The sequence below is a fragment of the Lepidochelys olivacea genome (genome assembly GCF_965140295.1).
Source record: "Lepidochelys olivacea isolate rLepOli2 genome assembly, chromosome: 1".
Taxonomy (NCBI): domain Eukaryota; kingdom Metazoa; phylum Chordata; order Testudines; family Cheloniidae; genus Lepidochelys; species Lepidochelys olivacea.
The window spans coordinates 304,070,949-304,086,507 of record NC_140411.1 but is presented as its reverse complement, the minus strand read 5'-3'; the positions used below and the strand labels follow the sequence as shown (position 1 = coordinate 304,086,507).

At 37.9% G+C, this 15,559-nt stretch overlaps 1 protein-coding gene across 5 annotated transcripts in view; it reads left to right on the top strand.

Moving 5' to 3' along the window:
• Window positions 1-14,779, top strand: part of TMEM168 (transmembrane protein 168) — a 31,573-nt gene extending 16,794 nt beyond the window's left edge. For all 5 annotated transcript variants that reach the window (XM_084647354.1, XM_084647351.1, XM_084647352.1 and 2 more), the window contains 3 exons: window positions 4,300-4,442; window positions 7,206-7,480; window positions 13,145-14,779. In XM_084647354.1, the coding sequence (XP_084503480.1) occupies window positions 4,300-4,442; window positions 7,206-7,480; window positions 13,145-13,692 (966 nt within the window). In that variant the 3' untranslated portion in view covers window positions 13,693-14,779. The remainder of the gene's footprint in view (window positions 1-4,299; window positions 4,443-7,205; window positions 7,481-13,144) is intronic.
• The last annotated feature ends 780 nt before the right edge of the window (window positions 14,780-15,559 follow it).

Below are 15,559 nucleotides of genomic sequence, written 5' to 3'. Positions count from 1 at the left end.
AGGTTCCTCCCCCACTCTGAACTCTAGGGTACAGATGTGGGGACCTGCATGAAAAACCTCCTAAGCTTATCTTTACCAGCTTAGGTCAAAACTTCCCCAAGGTACAAAATATTCCACCCTTTGTCCTTGGATTGGCCGCTACCACCACCAAACTAATACTGGTTACTGGGGAAGAGCTGTTTGGACGCGTCTTTCCCCCCAAAATACTTCCCAAAACCTTGCACCCCACTTCCTGGACAAGGTTTGGTAAAAAGCCTCACCAATTTGCCTATGTGACTACAGACCCAGACCCTTGGATCTTAAGAACAATGAACAATCCTCCCAACACTTGCACCCCCCCCTTTCCTGGGAAATGTTGGATAAAAAGCCTCACCAATTTGCATAGGTGACCACAGACCCAAACCCTTGGATCTGAGAACAATGAAAAAGCATTCAGTTTTCTTACAAGAAGACTTTTAATAAAAATAGTAGTAAATAGAAATAAAGAAATCCCCCCTGTAAAATCAGGATGGTAGATACCTTACAGGGTAATTAGAATCAAAAACATAGAGAACCCCTCTAGGCAAAACCTTAAGTTACAAAAAAGATACACAGACAGAAATAGTTATTCTATTCAGCACAATTCTTTTCTCAGCCATTTAAAGAAATCATAATCTAACATACCTAGCTAGATTACTTACTAAAAGTTCTAAGACTCCATTCCTGGTCTATCCCCGACAAAGACAGACTATAGACAGACACACAGACCCTTTGTTTCTCTCCCTCCTCCCAGCTTTTGAAAGTATCTTGTCTCCTCATTGGTCATTTTGGTCAGGTGCCAGCGAGGTTACCTTTAGCTTCTTAACCCTTTACTGGTGAGAGGAGCTTTCCCCTGGCCAGGAGGGATTTCAAAGGGGTTTACCCTTCCCTTTATATTTATGACAGGATACAAATTTCAAATAGCATACCAATAGGGTTATCAGGCCTTTGATCAGCTTTGAATGCACAGTGTTGAGGGAAATCAAAGGAATAACCCAAATCTAATAAGCCAGTAATAATGAGTGACTGTTGCAACTTGCATGGATACTAGTCAAATGTCATATGATGTAAGGTTTAGAGAAGCAATTTTGTGATACCTTAAGTGATTGCTTCTAGGAAGAGCTGGCAAGTTGTACAGTTCAGTGAAAAATCTCTGCTTGCTGCAGCTGGGATTGGAAAGGCAAACATAGTTAGGATGGTTAAGGAATGGAAAGGAAAATACTACTGGCATTGTTGTAATGCATAGTATAAATCAACATTCTGAATCCCAGTGGTATAGCAGAAACAAAAAGAGTTCAGAGATGAGTAATGAAAATGGTCAGGCATGGAAAGGCTTCCATTTAAAGACAGAGTGAAAAGACTGGGATTGTTACATTTCAAGAGGAGAAGAATAAGGGAGGACATGATATGGGCTTACAAAATAATGATTAATATAGAAAAGATAACTCAAGCGGTCACATTCACCCCTTCTCATAATAAAAAAGGAAGGCTGTAAAACTGAGAAAAGGAAATACTTTCTTATACCAGGTATAATTAACCTGTGGAAGGTATTGCCGTGGAACATCATTGAAATGAAGAAAGTAGTAGTAATAATACCACTTAGCACTTACGTGAAACTTTTCATCCGTAGATCTCAGTACTTTTACACAGATAGAATTCAGAAGTGGATTAGACATTTAAATGGATAATGAGAATATTCTTGATTACATTATATAGGATAAATAGATTTCTTACATATATCTTTTTAAGGGGATAATACATACCTTTGTGCGTCAGAGCATAAGCTGACCACAAACTGATGGGAGTGAGAAAGAATCTTCTCCTATAGTCAGGTTATTTCATAATAGTTCCCTAAGGGTTTCTTACCCTTTCCTCTGAAGAATCAGGTACTGGCTACTGTTAAAAACAGGATATAGGACAGAATAGATCACTTGTCTGATCCAATACAGCAAGGATCATCTTTTTGGTTTGTGTTTGTACAGCACCTAGCATGATGAGGTCCTGGTTCTTGACCAGGCTTTTAGGTCCACAGTAACATAAATAATAATAATTCCTATGTAAGCCCCTGATTGTGCAAACATTTACACATGTGTTTAACTTGATTTTGATGGGACTACTCATGATAGTAAAGGTAAGCATATGTGTAAGTGTTTGCATGATTGTGGCCTAAGAGTCTTAATTAATATTGCCAGAGATGTGCACTGGGAAGCAGGATGGTAAATTGTCAATTCTCCATTGGATCACTGCCTCCCAAAACACTACAATAGTGCATGTTTTTTGGTGTTTTGAAGAAGTGGGGAGGGATGTGTTTTAAAAAAGTGTTGTTTTTTCAATGTCAAAGCATGTACTGAATTGCTTGAATAGAAATCCACATAAAATAAAATTGCTACATTATGATCTGTTAGAAACCACCAGATGTTGCCTTTTGGAAGAAAGAGTGTTTACTGTAAGGCAAAAATAATTTTTAAAATGTTAAGTTTTAAATAATACAAAAATAACAAATTATGTAAAAAAAATAAATTCAGTAGAAGTGCAGTTCTGAAAGACAGTTCTGGCTTAGACAGATCCAAGGAGAGTGCATAAATGGTGAACAGGCCTAATCGGTGTTACGTTACAAATAACTGTCTTAAAACCTTATCTTCCAAACTACGCATAGTATTATCTGAAATCTTTGTTAAGCTGAGAGATCACGGTCCCAACTGATTACTTGAAAGATCAGTTAGTAATGGAATATCCTGGTCCGTTATTAAATAACTAGTATTGCAGTATTACGCAGTGGGGAGTGAATAATTTTATGTCTTATATGCTGTCACGCTTAGGAGGCGTTTCACACATACATTTTGGCTACCTGATAGTAGAAGGCCACAGCTTGTCACTCCACTGACATACTGAAAAATAATGATAGATTTCAAATTGCTTATAATGGCTGTGTATTGCATGCTGACTCTTACTTTGCAAAAGCACTTACTACCTCATTAAACTCAGTCTACATCATATTTAAACAATTACACAAAACATGTAGAGATTTCTTTATCTCAGAAACCTCAATTTTCAGGAACCAGTGTCGATTTATTTATGCTAACAGCTGTTGCTTAACTTTTGAAATATCAAGGTGAAGTTTCTGATGAATATGGGAACACACATATTTTAAAATAATGTATATGATTGAAGTAATATGTGCAGGGGCTGTCCTCAGCCCCTAAAAGGCATAAAACCACCTTCTGGATATAACTAGATGACCTCCTGAGATCCCTTCCAACCCTGATATTCTATGCATGAATGCTGTGAATATCTGGAGTGTGGGTGCCATAAGATTCCAGTGAGTTTTAAGAGCCAGATATTGCTTTTCTGCATCTGATAAATAATTATCATTTTCAAGTAAAGTGCTTTGAAAGTACCCATAAATCTTCTGTTTAGTACAGTCATATGGTAGAGTATGATACTGAGATATTAATACCAAAGGAGCTTTTAAAATATCAATGAAATAGGCTGATGAATAGTTGAATTTTTATGGGTTTGGCACGTTAAGCACAGTCCAGCCAGCTATGCATGTAAGAGAGTCCAACAGATCAAGACTGAAGGAAACAGATAAATAGGCTGACCCAGGAAGAAGTAGTGGGATGTCATAAAGGAAGAAATTAGCATGTGTTGTGATAGAGAAAATGGCATGGAACAGAGCACTTTGGAAGGAGTGGATTTATAGAGCAGACCCCATTTGTGGGATTAATGCAAGGAAGAAGAAAAATAATAGTTGAATTTTGTATTCCTATTACATGATACAGTGTACTGTCATCTAATATTTGGTATCTAATATTCTCCATCATGTTTACCTAGGTCCCAAATCCTGCAAACACTTATACGCATGCTTAACTTACCACACGTGATTAGCCCCATGGAAGTCAGTGGCAGTAGTCAAGAGCTTAGAGCTAAGCATATATCTAAGTATTTGCAGGATCAGGGCTTTAGGGTCAAAATCAGTGGTCACCTAAATGGTACAAATGCATATATTTCTGTGGAGTTGCTCCTGCTTATGCTACCAATAAAATTGGCCCGAAGTCTGTTTTTAGAATGCTACACTGTGTAATTAGGTTTATCTTTGGTTATCTGTAACATATAATAATTTGCACCTCATGTTTCAGCACCAAATTAGATTTGCTCAAATAATTTTCACAAATCACTGAGTTTAAAAAAATAAATCATAACTGAAATCTGAACATAACTTTTTTCATTGAATTTGCAAATGGCTATCATCAGACATAAATATATCTATTTTCTTTTTAGCCAAAGAATGGGATCTTCATGAGTGTGTTTCTGATTGTTTTACCTCTGGAGTCCATGGCTCATGGGCTTTTCCATGAACTGGGGAACTGCTTGGGAGGAACATGTGTTGGATATGCTGTTGTGATTCCCACCAATTTCTGCAGGTATAGTTACCATGGTAAATGTACGCACATTGCAACTTCATATTGGAATTAGTGCAGCTGTTACACGAGAGGCAATTCAGTGGTGTAGTTTTTCTTTTTCAACTATTAAATACTAGTTTTGATATTTGATGGCTGTGTTTGAATGAGCATTCTCCTTACCTATCCTCACCTTTCAAAAATAATTTTAATTATTTATACAATACAATACAATAATAATATTGTATTTACAATACAACTTCAAATTCTGTATACATTTGACTTGCTTTTAACAAGCCAATAAATATGCTAAACCCCAGTCCTGCAATGTACTGCATGAAAGAAACTGCTGATTCCATGTGTTGTATGTTTCAGGATCAGGGCCTTAGATTCTGGAGTCAGTGCAGATATTTTATGTAAAGTGATTTAATAATCTAAGCAGGCAATGAACTCATGCTCAGAACAATTTTATAAACTGTATTAGAATGATTTAACTGAGTGGCAGTACTAAAAATATGTAGATGTGAGAATGATTTTGGATTACTTATAAACTACATGTTATCTATGTATTTACAGCAATTCCTATTTTCAAAATAAAGGTTGCAGTAAAAATTATTTTCTTTGATACTAATCGTTTACCAGCTCATCCAGCTACAAAAAATAGCTTCTAAAGTTGAAACATCCTGTTTTAATTCCATTTTTATTCTTATAATTTAAATCCTTCATAAGAGCATTATCTTGTAAGTGACACGAGAACTCATGAAATTCATATCTTCCTGAGTGTCCATGGAAATGGGATTGCAAATTGGAATTTGTATGAAAATGTCCAGCTTGCTATGACTGTGGATTTAATGGGCAATGAAAAGATCTGGGTTTTTTGGGGGGGGGAGAGGACAGGGGTAAAGGGGGAGCCAGAGGAGGGAAAAAAAAGATTGTGTGCTGATGTTCAGTTGTTAGATACCATGTAAATCATTTGAAAATGCTGTAGCCTTGAACAGATTAAGATTTCCACTGTTCATCTGGTTATTTCTGTTGAGATATATATAATATGTGTGTGTGTGTGTGTGTATATATATATATATATATAGTAATAACATAAATATGTTTTTAATGGAAGTGTTTACCCATTTAAAAAAAAATTCTCGGAAGTATGCTCCCCCATTTGCTTAACTGTATAAAGGGAGTTTGCATCCATGGATTATTGCTCGGGGTGGGGAAAATGATCTACCCTTCCTCTGACTCCACAGAAGCCCCTGGGTTGAGAGTTTGGAAGGGACAAGTGGTTGCCTAGTTTCAGAAGTGGAGTGACTTATGCTGCTTCCCCCATTGTGGTTTGGAAGACTCCTTTCCAAGGTGGTGTTCTGAGGCAGCTGCAGTCTGAGAAACTCATGAGACTGTGGGGGCTGAGTGGTAGCTTGAAAGAAAGATATTTCTCCGTGGATGCCACTTATGGCCAGTAGAGATGCACAGGTCTGTGGGCTTAGTGATGAAACCACAGAGGATTAAATGACAATTGTTCTGTCTAGATGAAAGAGATGGTCCAGTGGTTTAGTCCTCTCTTCCCAAGTGAAAACTTTAACACCAAGAGAATTGCCAGGACAGTAAGCGAGTTAAAACTGCTAGAGCACCTGTGACAGAATGATCGTGATAGGAGTGAATTTGTCCTTGTACATTGTTGCATCTTTTCCATTTAGAATGCAGAAGGGTTTATATCTTATCCACAATAAAATTATTGGTGTCACATCAACTTCCTGAGCTGTGTTCTTGTAATGTCCTTAGCTGCCCACATTCTGCAGCCACCAAACTGAGGGCATAATATCCCACTTGGTCCATTTTTGTGAGGGCTTAAAAAAGCAGGTTTAATAAGCTTATGTTATAGTATAAATAATATTATCTTTCTTGTCCTAGATGATAATCCAATTCCTGCATTGTGCTAAATTATTCTGTCACTGGCAGTTTGGTTTCTCCATGGAGAAATGGTAGTAAGGTCGAGAAAAACAGTGTGAGGCACTGGCAATGTTACCCTTTCATAATAATAATAATGAAGTTCAGTTAATAAGCCCATTCTCTAATTGTTCAGATAAAGTATAGGCAATATTAATATTGTATTTACTGTAATACAATTGTATCAGTGCAATGTAAACCTATTTAGGTCCTATAAGAGTGAGGAGATGTAGAACCAAAGCAGTTTGGTCATAAAAAAAGAAACTGGTATAATATTATATAAAAGACTTATTTCAAACAAAAGCAATGGGAAAAATGTGCACCAAAAACACTTTTCTTTCGCTTGTTTTGTTATGGCAAGGGTCTTCTGGAACAGAACACCTCACATTTGCACCCTGCAGAGTCTGTGCATCCCTACAGTCTTACTCAAGTGAAAAGATTTGATACAGCTCTCTCAAGCCCTCCAATTCCAGTTATGGAAGTGGTTGAAAGGCATTGCTGGAAAGTGATGACTGATGCTTTTTCCCACCTGGAGGCTGAGCACAGCCTCTGGAGTGCTCCCAACGCTTCCTGGCTTGGGAGACAGAATCTGAGTCCCTTTTGTGATGTGTTATTTACTGACATATAAGCCTAATGATTTACGAAATCACATTTATATGCAGTTTGCAATCTAGCATTTAGATTTCAAGCCTTGCAGTGAGTATTTCATCAAAGTAGTTAAACACTTAAATATCAATAGTGAACAAAAATATTCCACACAAAGAGAACTGATTTCACCAGTTGCTACAAGTATGTGATGAATACAGTAATAAAACATAACTAAATATTTTTTCTTCTGTTTAGTCCTGATGGTCAACCCACGCTTCTTCCACCTGAGCATGTGCAAGAGTTAAATTTGAGGTCTACAGGCATGCTTAATACCATCCAGAGGTTTTTTGCATATCACATGATTGAAACATATGGCTGTGACTATTCTACAAGTGGACTTTCTTTTGATACACTTCATTCTAAGCTGAAATCTTTTCTTGAACTTCGGACTGCAGATGGACCCAGACATGATACCTATGTTTTATATTATAGTGGTCACTCCCATGGCACTGGTGAATGGGCACTAGCAGGTAACCAGCATTTGGAGCTTTTGATAATACTTTTTTCATTGATAGAACCTACAAGTAGATAATTATTGCTTTATTCCTATGAAATCGTACCATACTATTATTAAAACTCAGAAGTTTCATATGTGACAGCTACACATGTACATGTGAGCATTCTAGTTCTAAGAGCAGGAGGTGTAAAACACAAATGGCTAAAGTTAACCCATCAAGCTTTCAAATAAATTGAATTCCTTGTTGCTTAGTCATCTACAGATTTGAGAGTACTTATGAATTTATAGTTTTAATAACCACAGTAAAAATGAAAAATAAAAGGCTTATGATAGCAATAACAAAGTGAAATATATGTAATTAAATGGAATGTTCAGAGTTCATCAAGAAGCTATATGAAACTTAATGAATTCAGAAGTCTTAGAATAAAGTGGTAATCTGATCTAATTCAATTCATAATGCCCTGGGAAGATGATTTTGTTCAACATTATTTATGAAGCATTTAATACAGGTTTTGTTGGCCGAGCTTGCGAAGCCCTACATATGCTCAAATTGGTGGCATTTGTGTGGATAACTTTTGAATGCCGCATCCAATCAATTACAAAATTTCAGGGAGTGTTCTAGGCATTAGTGGCCAGAACCCTCTTGATTTTGGGGAGAATTGGAAGGGGGGAAATGGGAACACGTGATACCTCTGCCATCTGTTTTAGCAGAAAGTTATCTTCCAGCACCTCTCTAATTATAGATCAAAGAACTGTTTGATGGCATCCATTAGTGTAATGGAAGTAGGCTATTGAAATTGCTGTGTTGAGGTGGGGAGCAGAATTTTTGGTGCAGAATTTGGATCCCTGTAACACTGAGGTCTAATCTACACTTAAAACTTAGGTCAACCTAGCTACATCACTCAGGGATGTAAAAAATCCACATCCCTGAGAAATGTAGTTAAGCTGACGTAAGCTCCAGTGTAGACATGCTAGGTCGATAGAAGAATTTTTCCATCAACCTAGCTACCATCTCTTGAGGGAGTGGACTTCCTACAGCAACAGAAAAACCCCTTCTGTTGCTAAAGCATGTGTACATGGTGGTGTAGCTGCAGTGCCGCAGCTGGGCTGCTGTAGCACGTGGTATAGATATACCTTAAGTATTTTTTCAGTTTTTAAAGCTCTTTTTTTCTTGGAAGTCATTGCCAATTAATTTTTTACACCTGTGTCAATTTGTGCCATAGGACCTTCTGTAGGGAAGCTCTGTCTTCATGTTACAATAAAGACCAACACAGAGAGAGTGCTGCTTTTACAAAAAATAGAGAGGAAACATGATAAAAAATAAAATATAGAAAGAATAAAGGATTTAAAAGCCATGACAACATTTTTCAGTGGATTTGAATTTTCTTGAGAGGAAGTTCCTCCTAGGTTACCCATGAATGGTTTGCATGTTGGCACACCTCCAGTTTTTTCTCACAGAGATAGTATAAAGCCACACAAAGAAAAGGAGCAATCAGTATTTGTCATGAATCACTTTCATGATCAGTTTCCCATTGTGAGATCTAGGTAAACCATGGTGTGTAGCTTGATTTTCCAGCCTGATAGAACTTTTTTTGAATGCATCCAGCTGTATAAGCTGAAAAGCTGAAGGGTATTTGATAATATAATTGTGTATAGTTTATCCGACAGTGATGTTTTGTGACAGATGGAACAGACAGTCATTAGCTCCTCTAATCTGTACCATCCTCTGACCTCTGGAGCGGATTCATGACAACAATGAAATGTTAACATTCAGATATAGTAGAGAAAGTAGTATCTTCTGGGGGCTTGAACAATGATGTAGCACACCAGTAACACTGTAGTCTTTGTGCTGTAATGACATCTTTAAGGGAGGCTTGCTGTATTTATTAGCTCACTAACAATGTTTCTTCATTGTTGGAAGCTTGGAAGTAGCACAGTGGTGTATAAAAAACTGTTAGTTGGTCATGCATAGATATGAGCAATAAAACTGCCTGGGAGGTCATGTTCACTGAGTGAATTCAAAAGGCAAGAATCGGGCTCTAAAGCCTGGTCTGTGTCACTGGAGCTGTCAGTTTAACTGCCTGTGAAACTTGCCGAAGGAGTCAGATGCTGCTACGTATCCATAGGTCTCTTCCACAGCTTGGTGTCTAGCTCTGATGTTGGCTGATCTTGACATATGTGTGAGGGGTTAGCACTTGTATGTATAGGAGGGTCAGAAAGACTTAAGTTGCTCTCTTTTGGTTAGGTCCACAGTACCGTCTCTTCTGAATTATCTATACCCCCACATGATCATGCTGAAATGTAGGAAAGTCATTCATGCGGGCTTTGAAAATGTGAAAAAGTAAGGAATACTTTTTCCTAATTTACATTTAGGGCTTATCTAAATTAGGGAAATTTTCACTAGTGCAAATCCAAAAATCAGATATGCTACACTGGAGCAAAGTGGGACTAAAAGAGGTATAATTTACTGGGTCAGTCACACCACTTTGCACCAAACTAGGGTGTATACACAGTAGGTTTCTGGTTTTTATAAGATGAACCTGACACTGAATTTTGTGGATTTATCTTCTTTGTTTTAGAGATGATTCTATCCCTGTAAATTTGTACTTACAATATATACTCTGAACCTTAACTCCATCCTTAATGTAGTTTTTCTCTGGAAGTAACAGATTACAAATGCATTTTTACCATCTATCAAAGATAGGAATGTGCAGACAGCTATGATATCCCATATACTCTTGAGTATCACTTGACATTCACTATTTTAGAAGAACACCTCTTCTGGCTACACATCTTCATGACTAATAATAAACTGCCACCTTCTGATAAGACTAATTGGAGTTTAGTTGACCAAAGAAATGGGAGATGTAAGATTTGGACTTATAGCCACATATTCTAGCTGGTGGTGGTTCTTATTGGATTTGTTTCTTTTTATTGGATGCACTTTGGACTCTGCATCAGGCACCTTACAAATGGATGAAATAAATACATGAGTGGAGGAAGAAATTGCTATTTGCAGCAAAATTTATTTTAAAATATTCTAAATCAAGCATCTGAGCAGAATTTTTTTGGTAGAAATTGATCCAGTTGCATGAAGACAGTAAGAAATTAAAATATTGAATAGAATCAAGCAAATATTATAAAGTAAAATATGCTCAGATTTGTAGCTATAGTAAGTCTTGTTTACAGCCACTTGAGCTTCACACTCGTGATTTATATGGTCACTAGAAATTCTTGATTTCAAATGCAACCCTTCTCTAAGTTAGGGTATGGTGACTCTATATGTTGATAGTAATCATTAAAGCATTAAAAGGAAATGCTACTCAGATAACAGCCTGGATTGCTGATTGTCCTATAGAAGTGAGCAAAAGACAGGATTTGTTTTGTTATAAAGTTGCCACAAATTAAACACTTTTGAGTGTCTGGTTTGAGTCAGTCTGTACATTTATTCAGAAGTTACAGTAAAGTTTCTTCGTCTTTATCACACATTTTTTCTTGGCTTGAAATTGTATCCACTCTGCACCCACAGCTAGGTTGTAAGGGAATTGGCTTTCTCCATGATAGATTACCTGCATCCTTAATGTAAATCCTGAATGTAAAACCTGTTTAAGAAGAAGATGGATGCCACTTTTTCTGACTGAAATATGCTTGTAAAAAGGGCAGATAAAATTACTTTGGTGGCTTTGATCATATCTAACAAAGCATTAAATAGAGTCTAGTTAGTCTAGTTTAAATTGCTGTAAATTCTCATACAACGAATATGCATATTTCAGAAGTCAAGTAAAACCATGCTGTCAGGGGAGAACTACTTCCAAAATAAGATCTAGACCAGGGGTGGCCAACCTGTGGCTCCGGAGCCACATGCGGCTCTTCAGAAGTTAATACGCGGATCCTTGTACAGGCACCGACTCCGGGGCTGGAGCTACAGGCCCCAACTTTCCAATGTGCCAGGGGGTGCTCACTGCTCAACCCCTGGCTCTGCCACAGGCCCTGCCCCCACTCCACCCCTTCCCCCAAATGTGCTGTGCCCTCTTTCCTCCATCCTACCCCCCAGAGCCTCCTGTACATGCAAAACGACACATGATGGGGAGAGGGAGGTGCTGGGGGCTGGAGTGGGGGAGCTGATGGGAGGCTGCTGATGTATTACTGTGGCTCTTCGGCAATGTACATTGGTAAATTCTGGCACCTTCTCAGGCTCAGGTTGGCCACCCCTGATCTAGACTTTCATATTTTAGCCTTCAGCCTTTAATACATGAACTTGTTGCCTCCTGTCTGATGTACCAAATGCTTTATCTGTTCTTCCAGTTGAGAAACTTTGGTGATACATATTTTGTATATAAATTCAAAGAATTTAAACTCTATTTAAATGTACTCAGATTCCCTGGTGCAAATTGTCTCTAAAGGTGCATTGCTAGGTTAAAATTCATATCTGCTTTAAAAATCTAATTTCCTTACCTCTTCCTACTAATGTCACTTTAGATTAGATTATTAAAAAATAATCTTTTTAAACTAGACCAAAATGTTCAGTCTTGGGTCCTTAATATTGTGTATCTAAATCCTTATTATAGCTTCAGTCTGCAAACATTATAGGTGTGAGTGAAGTTCATCATGTGAACAATCCAATTGAAGTTAGTGTTATCAGGATTTTTTCCTTATGCTCCTCAATAAGTAGCCTGATTTTTCTTAGGTACTGAGTACCAACAGCACCCATTCAATTTATTGGGCCAAAAGTGATCCAAATTGTTAACAACTTTTCCTAATTATAGTCTGTTTTCTTCAAATATAGTTTGAATTTTCAGGAGATGAAACTATACTGAAAGTTTGAAGCACTAATCAGAAAGCTCATGCTCAGATAAATTGGTTAGTCTCTAAGGTGCCACAAGTACTCCTAATCAGAAGTAGTTTTTGAGATAGAAGGAGACAAAGGTTAGATACAAATAAAAGTTTCAAATCATGGTAACTTTTTGATGACTTGTAACTTAAAATCCATTTAAATTTTCTTTAAACATCACAGAAACATTCTCTTCTGCCTTTAGAGAAAATCTATCAATGTTCAGGCCAAATGACTTTTCCAAGGCAAAGGTGATGTGTAAGCAGGTGGCTTACTAATTCTGCTCTAAAATAGGCAAGACATATTATGTAGGTTTAAAACATACCCTATTCTGAGGTTTGAACTTATTAACATAAAGCAAACCATGTAAACTCCAGCTCAAGCTTTCTGCCCCTGCGTAGCTGTTCTTCTCCAAGTGCTTGCACATGTCCATTCCATTGTAGGTGTGTGCATGTCCCGAGCACAGTTGACAGAATGTTTTCCCTGAACGGTAACCGTTGGGTCGGCTCCAGCTCTCTCTGGTGCCTCACACTCCTCATGGAGGCAGCCTTAAGCCTTGAAGTCATGCTCAGTCTTGGCATCCAGCACCAAATCCCCAGTGCAGAGAGCTCCTCCTAAAGGCTGCTCAGCTTAATTTATTTCACGGTAGGGTAGGGTTTTGCTCCTACTTACCTTAATACAAGGATGAGTTAATGACTGCATCTGCAGCATTGAGTTGGCTGGGTTAGTTAGCATCTCTGCAGTGGAAAAACCCTATCACCTTCATAAAAGGTGCTAAAACAGGTTTACTGTTGGAAACTGAAAATTTAACTATACTAAGGTGTATATTTTTCTGCTTTCTTGCAGGTGGCGATGCATTACGGCTTGACACGCTTTTGGAATGGTGGAGAGAGAAGAATGGTTCTTTTTGTTCGCGACTTATAATTGTGTTAGACTGTGAGAACTCCCAGCCTTGGGTTAAAGAAGTAAGAAAAGTAAATGATCTATATATTGCAGTACAAGGAGCAGAATTTGCCAGAGTGGTAGACATTGAGGAAGCAGACCCTCCGCAACTTGGTGACTTTACCAGAGAATGGGTCGAATACAATTGTAACCCTGACAATAGCATCAGCTGGTCTGAAAAGGGCCGTGCGGTGAAAGCAGTGTACGGTGTGTCAAAACGCTGGAGTGACTATACTCTACATTTGCCAACAGGATGTGATGTTGCCAAACACTGGATGATGTACTTCCCTCGTGTTACCTATCCATTGGTGCATTTGGCAAACTGGTTTTGTGGTCTCAATCTGTTCTGGGTCTGTAAGGCTTGTTTTAGATGCTTGAAAAGATTTAAAATGAATTGGTTTCTTCCCACAGTGCTGGACACAGGACAAGGCTTCAAACTTGTCAAATCATAATTAAAAACCAAAGATGAGTAGAAGTGGGAGCTCTGGGAACTTTCCCACTCTCAAATTTGATTGACTTGCAATTTTTTATATGTAACAGTTTTCTCTGTTGAAGAAATCTTGCTACTTCAGTAGCTATACTCACTGTGTTCATCTTTTTGAGCAATTACAGTATATGCAAAGGGTTGGAAGCTTCATTCTAAAATGAGGAGGATAGGATTATACTATTTGAATTTTGTTACTGAGTTGTATATAAACATGTAAAAGATTTATTAAATATGACCATGCACTTTGGAGACAGAAAGCTGCCTGTGTTCAGAACCAAGAAATTACAGGCTTTAATAAGCTATGGCTCATATGATGATACATGGCAATTATATCCCTCTCAAACGTCAAATACAGGAAAGGAAACAAGCCACTGTTCAAATCATTTTATTATGCCCTCGCACTTCTATGATGGGTTTCAGAGTATTATAGAACAACACAGAGTCAAAAAATAGAAAAACTCAAGAAGCACTGTAGGTAGGTAGCTGCAAGGATATTTAAATTAATTTACATTAGCATTCTCAGTCCCTGCCTGTGGCCCACATTGACAACAATAGGAGTTGCCCACACAGAGTGAGGGAATGAAATGGATCTTTGTTAGAACATTTTGTGGTTCCAGCCATGTTCTTGTTGACAGCCAACAAAGAGAGGTTTTCAAATGTGATTTTTAAAATGTTCAATATTTTTTCAAAATAAATTCAGTCTCTCAGGTGATATTTTCTTTTAAAAAAGTTAATAGGTATAAGGCATAATAAATGTGCTAAAGGTTTTGTGTGTGTTTACGCGCGCGTGTGCAGTTGGGGGCGGGAGGGATGGGCTATTCCATCAGATCTCCTGGACTTCCATCAGTTTGGCTTTTGAATTATTCTCTCTGCAGAAAAAGTCAAAATAAAAGAAGCTACTTAGAAAGAAATTATGCAAAGTTTACATAAAGAAACTATGTATGAATAACAAAATGGGAAGTTCAGAGGAAATCTTTCCCCCAGGTTTCTTATCTGAAATCTCTGCTGTGCCTAGGACCCCAGTCCTGTGGAGTGGTGAGTATAGGATTGGATCTAGGGGGGTGATTATCTTTTTTTTTTTTTTTTTTTTTTTTTAACTGAAACCAGACGGTTTGACAGGGAGGGTTGGGTTTTCCCTTTGTTGGGGAAATTAGTCCTCTCCGCCCTGAGTATCCCTCTTTGGAGGACCGGTCAGCACTGCTCCTTCAGTCAGAGATGTTTGTCAGTTTATATGAGGTAACACTCCCTCCAAAGGCAGAACTCTCTGGCTCCACAGTACTCTTAGCCTTTGTTCACCTGAAGTGCAGGACACCAAGAGTTGTAGGCTGCTGGGTGGATCCACTTAAAATTGTTTCAGAATAAGTGTGTGTGTGTGAATAATTTATAAGATTTTGGATTTACATCATTCGTTCACCAGCATTTTAGTAAAAATGCAAGTCATTTTATAAATAAGACATTAGCTGAGGAAGTTGCCTGAAATGTAGCTGTGGTTTAAACATCTGAAAAACAATGTTATGAGCTCTGTAACTCTTTGACTTCTGAGGGCTCGTAGCCTGCTGGGTTTTTTAACGTAATGGTCAACTCATTTAGATAATCTGCCAATCCTGGTACATATTAATTTGTAAACCCTACAAGAGAGGAAATATTCTAGTAGTAGTTGTTGGGCACGCCAGTAACCCCAATAACTCATCGCTCCTTCAAACTGTCAATTCCAATGAGTTAAATTCACTGGCAAGTTAGGGCTCCTTCCCTAAATTTTGTTTATTATCCTGTGTTGTGCAAGTTAGTTTAGCAAGAAAATCAGCATTCCTGCCCTGCCACAAAAAGGGAGG